This window comes from Colobus angolensis, unplaced genomic scaffold (assembly GCF_000951035.1).
Source record: "Colobus angolensis palliatus isolate OR3802 unplaced genomic scaffold, Cang.pa_1.0 Scaffold236, whole genome shotgun sequence".
NCBI lineage: Eukaryota > Metazoa > Chordata > Mammalia > Primates > Cercopithecidae > Colobus > Colobus angolensis.
Genome location: NW_012115555.1, coordinates 326639 through 335771, shown reverse-complemented (window position 1 = coordinate 335771; position 9133 = coordinate 326639). Strand labels below are relative to the sequence as shown.

The following is a 9133-nucleotide window of genomic DNA, read 5'->3' as shown; positions in this document are numbered from 1 at the left end:
ATCTCCTGACCTCGTGATCCGCCCGTCTTGGCCTCCCAAAGTGCTGGGATTACAGGCTTGAGCCACCGCGCCCGACCACAACATCTTTCTTTACAAACTCCAGGGCCTGTAGCTAGGGCTGTAATCTGCCTCAGTTCCAGTCATTTCACTGATCCTGCCACTAGTCAGCGAACACCCACCTCCTTCATGTGTCTTCCTTGATTAATTTTTTCTCTATTACCTTGTTACACTTCATTTGTTGAGACCTCTTGATCTTGGTGTATGTGTGTGGACACACATATGCCACTCCAGTTCAGACTGGGAGCTCTAGCACATTTGGTGTTCTGGTGACCCACTTGGTGTTCTGCAGCTCTATGCAACAGGCTGCTTGGCTGTCTGGTTAACAAACACGAGAGTTAAAGGCAGCCATAGTAGATCTACATGAGCCCTGTGGATAGACCAAGGACAGAAAGTTGCTGACAATTTGGTGACAGGAAAGGAGGTGTGGGCAATCCAGGTAGACTTTCTGTAGGAGGCAGTATTCTGGCATTGAACACAGAACTAAGTAAAGGCAGCAGCCTGAGGCCCTCTGGAGAGACCTGGGTGAAGTCTTCTTAGTGGCACTGTGATGAAGAAGGAGATGGGTGCTGGAGGATTGCACTGCCACTCCTTGAGGAGGGTGAAGACTGGGGAGCTCATGTAAGGCAAGGGGTGAGGAGGAGATTTGGTGCCTGGGTGGGTCCATATTCATTTGTGTTTCCCCTTCCAAATTCAAGAACCTTCTACTTCCTCCCCGACCCTTCTCCATATTCCCTATGCTGAATAATATTCAGGGTTTTTTTTTTTTTAACATTTTATTATTAAAAAGTACAAACAAAGAGTGAAATGAGACTAATTGTATGGTGGACATATTCTTACCACCTAGATGCTACTATTAACATTTTGTTTGTTTGTTTGTTTGTTTTTGAGATGGGGTCTCTATCACCCAGCCTGAAGTACAGTGGTGAAATCATAGCTCACTGCAGCCTTGAATTCCTGGGCTCAGAGATCCTCCCATCTGAGCCTCCTGAGTAGCCAGGACTACAGACACCAGCTACCACATGAGGCTTTGTAGAGATGGGGTCTTACTGTGTTGCCCAGGCTGGTCTTGAACTCCTAGTCTCAAGCAATCTTTCCACCTTAGCCTCCCAAAGTGCTGGCATTACAGGAGCGGACACCGCACCTGGCTCTATTCACGTTTTCTGTTTACTTTATCACATATGTATCCTTCCATCTCACTTTTAAATATCTTTTAAAATTGCAAATATCAGTACATTTTACATCTAAACCCTTCAGAAGCTTAACATTGACTGGAGTTCAGTATTTATTTCCCCATTTCTTTTCTGGCCTGAGGAAGGCAAATTTTATATACAAATCACAAGTCAGTACTTTTTTTTTTTTTTGAGACGGAGTCCTTCTCTGTCGCCCAGGCTGGAGTGCAGTGTTGTGATCTTGGCTCACTGCAACCTCTGCCTTCTGGGTACAAGCGATTCTCCTGCCTCAGCCTCCCAAGTAGCTGGGACTACAGGTTTGTGCCACCACGCCCAGCTAATTTTTGTTCTTTTAGTAGAGATGGGGTTTCACCATGTTGGCCAGGATGGTCTCGAGCTCCGGACCTAGTGATCCACCCACCTCAGCCTCCCAAAGTGCTGGGATTACAGGCATGAGCCACCACACCCAGCCGAAAAATGATTTAATAAGCAATGTTAAGAAATCAGATTGGTTAAGAGGAAAGGGTTTAATGAGGCACCCAAAGTATCTATTCCCATGCACCCTATGCCCAGAGACAGCTGGGATGTTCTACTCCAAGCTCTGTTGTCTTTTCCCTTTGGAGTAACTTGGGAGGTGTTTCTCTGGGTCTTCCTTCTGCCCCCAGGATCCTGTGCTCTCTGGGTGTCCCAGCCCCCTGAGATTCATACCCTGGAAGGATCTTCTGCCTTCCTGCCCTGCTCCTTCAATGCCAGCCAAGGGAGACTGGCCATTGGCTCCGTCACATGGTTCCGAGATGAGGTGGCTCCAGGGAAGGAGGTGAGGAATGGAACCCCAGAGTTCAGGGGCCGCCTGGCCCCACTTTCTTCTTCCCGTTTCCTCCGTGACCACCAGGCTGAGCTGCATATCTGGGACGTGCGAGGCCATGATGCCGGCATCTACGTGTGCAGGGTGGAGGTGCTGGGCCTGGGTGTCGGGACAGGGAATGGGACTCGGCTGGTGGTGGAGAAAGGTGAGATGCTGGGAGGTGGTATCTCCTGCTTGCTAGAGACCTCAAGAGGCAATGTCCTTGGGAGTCAGGGATGCTCCTCTGAGGCCCCTACCCTCCCTGAGCCTGTGTGCACTTCTTCCCCAACCCCCTTCTCCATTGCCCCATGCAGAACATCCTCAGCTAGGGGCTGGTACAGTCCTCCTCCTTCGGGCTGGATTCTATGCTGTCAGCTTTCTCTCTGTGGCCATGGGCAGCACCCTCTATTACCAGGGAAAATGTGAGTAATGGAGCCAGAGGCAATAGTGGATGGGATGGGAGGGGCAGTAAGAGAGTGGGAGGAGGGAGGACAGAGACAAGGAAGAGGAGAGCCTTGGGACTGCGACACTGAGCGGCTCCTGTCCTCTCTCTGACCAGGTCACTGTCACATGGGAACACACTGCCACTCCTCAGGTGGCCCCTGAGGAGTGATTCCAGAGCCCAGAGGTCCCTAGTCCTCTTCAAAAGACCCCAATAAATCACTGTCTGCCCCACCACTAACTCCTCCGTATGAGTCTCAAGTGTTTTCTTCTCCATTCTCCAGATGCCAAATCTACTCTCTCCGGATTTCCCCAGCTCTGAACTCTCCCTTCCACCAGGTCTGACCTGGAAAGGTCCAAGAAGGCAGCTTCCAGCTGTGGTCCCAGGGCCCCTCCCACCACCATGTGGGAGCTCAGCACACCTGCCTCTCCCAGTCCCAGGAGGCTGAGCCTGATTGTCTTGAGAAATGGGAAGGATCAGATATGACTCCTCCTTGGCAACTGCCCTTTCCTGCCAGGCCCACACATACCCTCCTCTGGCTGTCAGGGGAGCTTGGGTCCATGAACATTCTCTCTCACCCAGTAAATTACTACTTGACCCAGAGCGGGTGGAAGGGTGAGCCACGTGTTTTTTTAATTTTAATTTTTAAAAAACAAATTCCCTATTCAAAGGTCAAAAAGCCACATAAGTTTTGATGATGATCATTTTGAATGGAGGCTCAAGATGGATTGAGAGGACTGAGACACAGAAGTGGGGGGACCATGGTCTTTACTGGGTGGACCACAGGGGGACCCTGTCCACTCGCCTGGGTTGAGGAAGGTATCTGGGGTGCTCAGGTGGGTTTGTTCTCAGCAATGCAGGCATAGTCAGCTCTGGGATCCTCCTTGGTGCCTCTCTTGTCTCTGTCCCTGAGGTCAGGTCCTTCACTGCTGGACACTGGCAGCCTCTGCAGAGACGCATAGTGGAGCTCCTGCTCTGAGGAGCCCTGGACCTGGGGCCAGGACAGAAGGTGCTGATGGGAGGCGATGCCTTCAGACCCTTCCCTGTGAGTTCTTCTCCCACCTCCAGCCTTTCTTACTTCCCTCTCTTCTCTCTCCTCTCTCTCTTTCTCTCCCACCTGCCCCCACCATCTTTGGAGACAGAGTTCCACTATGTTGTCTAGGATGGTCTTCAACCCCTGAGCTCAAGCTATCATCCTGCCTCAGCCTCACAACAGCTGGAATGACAGGTGTGAGCCACTGTGCCTGGTTCTGGAGCCTCTCTCTCTCTTTCTGTCTCTCTCTTTCTCCCTCTCTCTCTTTCCCTCTCTCTCTTTTTTTATCTCTCTTTCATTGTTCTTTCTCTTTGTGTCTCTCTCACTCTCATTCTCTCCCTATCTCTCACTCGTATCCTCCCTATCTCTCACTCCTATCCTCCCTATCTCTCACTCGTATCCTCCCTATCTCTCACTCCTATCCTCCCTCTCACTTTTTCTTTTGGTTTCTGTCTCATTTTCTCTTTCTCTCGCCTCGATTTTCTTTGCCTCTCTCATGCTCCTACTTTCTCTCTCCTTGTCTCCCACTCCCCACCCTCCTCTCAGCACTCAGCCATGCTTCTCCCCACTCCCCCACTCAGGATCTCTCTTACCCTCCCCACTCCCTGTGCCCGGACTCACCCAGCTCCTCTCCAGCCTCTTCACTGGAAGAAAAAAAGCAGCTCAGCACAGCCCACCCTTTGTGCTTCTCCCGGGCCCTCCCCAGCTCCCCACCCCAGCAGGCATGGACTCCCTTGTTGGCTTCCCAGTGGCTCCAGGGCCAGGCAGTGTTCTGGGAAAGCAGTGGGAAAGGGTGTGGGTGGGGCCACAGGCGCCACTGCTGTGGGTGGGAGGGAGGGAGTGCAGTGCTCACCTCTTCGATGCAGCTGACACAGGCAGGCGGACAGAAAGACCACAGCCAGAAGAAGCAGGAGCCCGCCCAGCCCCAGGCTCCCGTAGATGTATATATCTACAGGGAAGAGGGCCCAAGGTTAGAAAACCCATTCCCTTTCCAGCGTACCCCAGCCTCCTGGTTGGTTGTGGCTTTCTCAGATTCCCTCTCCAACAGTTTTAGAGGCAGAAAAATATACCCTCAGAGCTTCCTCATCCCAAACCTTAATACCTCACCTCCTACCAGGGTACATGCCCTACCTTGCCTCATAGCTGAGATGGCTCACCCCTCAGAGGCTTCCCACCAAAATCCCTGCTGTTTCTGGGCCTCCCGTGAGGTCCCTTTCCCTCCTGCACCAGCTGCCCCAGAGGCCTCTCCACCTAGTCATGAGCTACATACATCACTGTCCCCCAACACTTCCTAAGCTCCCAGGACCCTCCCTATCCAGATGTGAGAGGCCCTTTACTTACTCGTTTTATCATCACTGCAAACACACATTAGGTCAGGGATCAGGGACTGGCCTGGAGGTCAGGAACTCTAGTCCTTGCTCTTTTAGGTGAAATGATCAGGGGCTAGTGATGTGCCTCAAGTTCCTCCTCTGTGAAGTGAGGGGCCCTCTGTTATAATCGTTCCCAGGCTGGGGAGCCTCACTTACGTGCCAACCCTGAGCTGGGCACTTTCCATTCCTCACTGCTAATCCCCAGAACATAGGGTATCATGGTGCCCATTGCCCAAGTAAAGACCCAAGATTCCAGCCTGGACTTTACAAGGTCATCCATCCCAGAAGGGTGGAGCTGGGGTTTAAGGCCAGCTCTGTCCAGCTCCAGAGCGCAGCCCCTCCCTCTGCCCTGGGCTGACCAGGTGGTTTGGAGGGGACTTTCCAGCCCTGGATGGTTCTAGCTGCTGGTAAGGGGCTGATGGAGGGGAAGGACCCCGGGCCTGGATGGGTGTGGGCACTGGCGGGAAGTAGGAAGGGTGATGTCAGCACACCCAGCAGGTGGGCTGCTCCCTGAGCCCCAGAGCAGTGCGGGAGTGTGGGGGCCCCTTTGGCTGGTGTGGAGTGCTGCTTCCCACAGGCAGATGCTGCTGGGGCTGAAGTGGGGCATGGAGGAGTATCTGGGGCCCCATAACTTCCCCTCAGGCACTTCCTCCCCTCCAACCACTGCTTCCTGTTTGAGGGCAAAGAGGGGGCCGCTGTCTTCACCCCAGAGCCAAGTATACTGACTAGGGTCTGGAAACTAGGACCCTTCTGGGTTTAGGAGGAATTCTCAGGGGTGGGCAGCAAAAGCCCAGATGGAGGCCATAAGGGCCGTGGGCACAGAAAGGAATTGTCTTTAATTTTTTGGGGGAGCAGAGATTCAAAGGATTCCTCGACGGCCCAGGGAAACTCAAACCCATACTCTCCCTCCCCTCATCTTAGCTTTACCCCACTCTGGGGTGTGACCATCCTTCCACCAAGGTCCCTGCCCATTCCCAGCTTACCCAGAGCTTGTGGCCTGCAGGATGGACAGACTTCAAACTGGCCAGTGCTGTCTGGCTGGAGAGAAGTGTTGCCACCTCAGACATTCCTGCCCCTCCTCCTGGGTTCCTCCCCAGCATTGTTAGGAAAGGAAGCTGGGCTTGAGGGTCAGGGTTACAACATCTTTCTTTCTTTTTTTTTTTTTTTGAGACGGAGTCTCGCTCTTGTTGCCCAGGCTGGAGTGCAATGGCGCGCGCACACACACGCACACACACACACACACACCCAGGGTGATTGCTATGCAAATTAAATTTAGCTTCACCAATCAGCTTGCTTCTCCTATCCCTCATAGAAATCTTGGAGCAGCCCTGGGGTGCAGTGAGGCCAGATTCCAGGAAGGGAATGGATGGGATGGGTCTGGGTACTGGTGAGCAATGGGGAGGGGAAGTAGGTTAGCTTCTGGGCCAAGGAGGGCTCCTGGAGGCTTGTTCTGGGTAAAAGCTGGTCTTCTTGAACCTCAGAAGTTAGGGGAACCCACATCCTGGTCTCACCCGCCCAACCGCCCACTCACCCTTGGGTTAGCAGCCATCTAAGCCCCACCCTCCCCCTCACACGCTTAGCTAGCCTGCCACAAGCTGGCCCCTTGGCCTCCTAGAGACCCAGACATCTCCATCAGCAGCATCCATCCTCTCTCCTCAGGGAGGCATGCATTTGATGCTCGAGGTCCCTGGCAGTTGTGATCCTTAGCAAGTGATGTGTGAGTCCCGTGTGTCATAGGAAGCTCCCCATCCCCATCTGGTGACCAAAGGCCTGGCTACAAGTAGTGAGTCCTCCCTCCTCCACCCAGACCTCACTGCTCAGATCCCCTTCGCCAACTGGGACATCTTCCGACATGGCTTGGATGCTGTTGCTCATCTTGATCATGGTCCATCCAGGTGACAGGGCGTGTGCTCAGGACCCCAAGGAGTGTGGGTGGGAGGAGGGAGATCCAGGAGGCTGGACTAGATGCTATAGGGAACAGGCTTGGTGGGGGCTGAAACACCCAGCTCTGAGGGAGGAGTGGGACCGCTCCGAAGGTGACACTCAGTGGACTCCCCCAATTCACAGTCTCTCTGTGTCATCCACTGTGAAGCTTTTTAGCTAGGGTCTAGACATATAATTAGGAGTTTGAGAGAGCCAAGGAAGTCTGTGATAAATTTCTTGGTGAAACTGTTTTTTGTTTTGTTTTGTTTTGTTTTGTTTTTGAGACTGAGTCTCGCTCTGTCGCCAGGCTAGAGTGCAGTGGTGCGATCTCGGCTCGCTGCAACCTCAGCCTCCCGTGTTCAGGCGAATTGCCTCAGCCTCCCCGAGTAGCTGGGACTACACGCATGCACCACCACACCTGGCTAATTTTTTTTTTTTTGAGACGGAGTCTTGCTCTGTCACTTTGACTGGAGTGCAGTGGCACAATCTTGGCTCAGTGCAACCTTCACCTCCTAGGTTCAAGCAATTCTCCTGCCTCAGCCTCCTGGGTAGCTGGGATTACAGGCGTGCACCACCACACCCAGCTAATTTTTGTATTTTTAGTAGAGACAGGATTTTACCATGTTGGCTGGGCTGGTCTCAAACTCCTGACCTCAGGGGATCTGCCCACCTTGGCCTCCTAAAGTGTGGGGATTATAGGCCTGAGCCACTGCTCCCAGCCATTTTTGTATTTTTAGTAGAGATGGGGTTTTGCTATGTTGACCAGTCTGGTCTCAAACTCCTGATCTCAAGTGATCTGCCTGCCTTGGTCTCCCAAATTACTGGAATTACAGGCATGAGCCACTGCGCCCGCCTGGTGGTGAAACTTTTTTTTTGTTTGAGACAGTTTCATTCTATTGTCCAGGCTAGAGTGCAGGGGCAGTATCTCAACTCACTGTAGCCTCCACCCCCCGGGTACAAGTTCTCCTCCTGTCTCAGCCTCCCAAGTAGGTGGGATTACAAGTGCATGCCATTACCACTGGCTAACTTTCGTATTTTTAGTAGAGATGAGGTTTCACCACGTTGGCCAGGCTGGTCTCGAACTCCTGACCTCAGGTGATCCACTTGCCTTGGCTTCCTAAAGTGTTGGGATTACAGGCGTGAGCCACCGCTCCTGGCTGAAACTGTTTTTAATGAACTGAGAGACCTTAATTATCAAGCATATTATTAACTAAATGCAGGAGTTCTCAAAATGTGGATTTCTGGGAACCTAGAACAAATTCTTAGGCCCCACTCCAGACCTACTGAAGAAAAAACTCTGGGGTGGCCCCAGAAATCTGTTTTAGCAGATGCTCCGGGTAATTTCCATACACACTAAAGTTTGAGAACCACTGAAATAGAATGACTCACAAATTTCCCTCTGCAGATAATTTAATCAGGGATTTTAATATTTGGTTTAATTCATCAACATGGACAGGTTAAATAGGAATCTCAACCAATTAAGGCCATGTCTTCACCTGGAGATTTAATTAGTTCATGTTCTTTAACGAAAAACAATGAGTTTCCAGGTGCACTTTGGGAGGCTGAGGCAGGTGGATCACTTGAGATCAGGAGTTTGAGACCAGCCTGGTCCGAGGCGGGTGGATCACTTGAGGTCAGGAGTTTGAGACCAGGTAGTGAAACCCTGTCTCTACTAAAAATACAAAAATTAGTCAGGCATGGTGGTGGGCGCCTGTAGTCCCAGCTACTTGGGAGGCTGAGGCACCAGGATTGCTTGAACCCAGAGGGGGAAGTTTGCAGTGAGCCAAGATCGTACCACTGCACTCCAGCCTGGGCAACAGAGCAAGACTCCCTCTCAAAAAAAAAAAAAAAAGAAAGAAAGAAAAGAAAAAAGAAAAAGAGGAAAGAGGAAGGATGGCTTACTGTACAATGCCATTTGTACTAAAATAATACCTGGAATAATATAATGAGTGATATTCGTTAACTAGGCAGCCGCATCCATTAATGAGCTTAATTTCACCATGATGGTTTACATTTCAGCCAGACAAGTTACTACTGAACTGGCCGGAGAATGATGGCAGAGGGTGAGAGTGAGAGTTGGTATAGGAAGAATTTGAAAAATGATTTTTATTTTTTATTTTTTGAGATGGAGTCTTGCTTTGTTGCCCAGGCTGGAGTGCAATGGCACAATCTCGGCTCACTGCAACCTCTGCCTCCCAGGTTCAAGCAATTCTCCTGCCTCAGCCTCCTGGGTAGCTGGGATTACAGGCGTGCACCACCACACCCAGCTAATTTTTGTATTTTTAGTAGAGA

General features: G+C 51.5%; 2 protein-coding genes and 1 long non-coding RNA gene across 5 annotated transcripts; 1 reads left to right on the top strand and 2 right to left on the bottom strand.

Annotated features, from left to right (window-relative positions):
• The first annotated feature begins 1415 nt into the window (after nt 1-1415).
• On the top strand, nt 1416-3134 carry NCR3 (natural cytotoxicity triggering receptor 3). Of its 3 annotated transcripts, none has more exons than XM_011944683.1 (3): nt 1416-2239; nt 2388-2495; nt 2854-3134. In XM_011944683.1, exons 1-3 carry the CDS (start codon nt 1786-1788, stop codon nt 2961-2963), a joined length of 672 nt encoding a protein of 223 aa, XP_011800073.1. In that variant the 5' UTR covers nt 1416-1785; the 3' UTR covers nt 2964-3134. The 3 variants fall into 3 exon arrangements, with proteins under 3 accessions (XP_011800073.1, XP_011800075.1, XP_011800074.1); XM_011944685.1 differs by having other exon boundaries at nt 2799-3134; XM_011944684.1 differs by lacking the exon at nt 2854-3134 and adding an exon at nt 2633-2752.
• On the bottom strand, nt 3121-4672 carry LST1 (leukocyte specific transcript 1). The gene is made up of 4 exons (XM_011944837.1): nt 4663-4672; nt 4402-4497; nt 4170-4192; nt 3121-3506 (listed from the first exon to the last, which is right to left on the bottom strand). The coding sequence occupies exons 1-4, from the start codon at nt 4670-4672 to the stop codon at nt 3348-3350; spliced, it is 288 nt and encodes a 95-aa protein (XP_011800227.1). The 3' UTR covers nt 3121-3347.
• Nucleotides 4673-4913: 241 nt separating this feature from the next.
• Nucleotides 4914-6069, bottom strand: LOC105513729. Its single transcript, XR_001002079.1, has 2 exons — nt 5902-6069; nt 4914-5017 (listed from the first exon to the last, which is right to left on the bottom strand). It is a non-coding gene; the product is annotated as an uncharacterized LOC105513729 (long non-coding RNA).
• Nucleotides 6070-9133: the final 3064 nt, after the last annotated feature.

Coding starts and splice junctions, on each gene's coding strand:
- LST1 (XM_011944837.1), bottom strand. Junction 4,193..4,401: donor GTGTCAGCTGCATCGAAGAG/GTGAGCACTGCA, acceptor TTTTTCTTCCAG/TGAAGAGGCTGGAGAGGAGC. Junction 3,507..4,169: donor AGAGGCTGGAGAGGAGCTGG/GTGAGTCCGGGC, acceptor TCCTGGCCCCAG/GTCCAGGGCTCCTCAGAGCA.
- NCR3 (XM_011944683.1), top strand. CDS start 1,786: ATGCACCCTATGCCCAGAGACAGCTGGGATGTTCTACTCCAAGCTCTG. Junction 2,240..2,387: donor TCGGCTGGTGGTGGAGAAAG/GTGAGATGCTGG, acceptor TGCCCCATGCAG/AACATCCTCAGCTAGGGGCT. Junction 2,496..2,853: donor CCTCTATTACCAGGGAAAAT/GTGAGTAATGGA, acceptor CCCTTCCACCAG/GTCTGACCTGGAAAGGTCCA.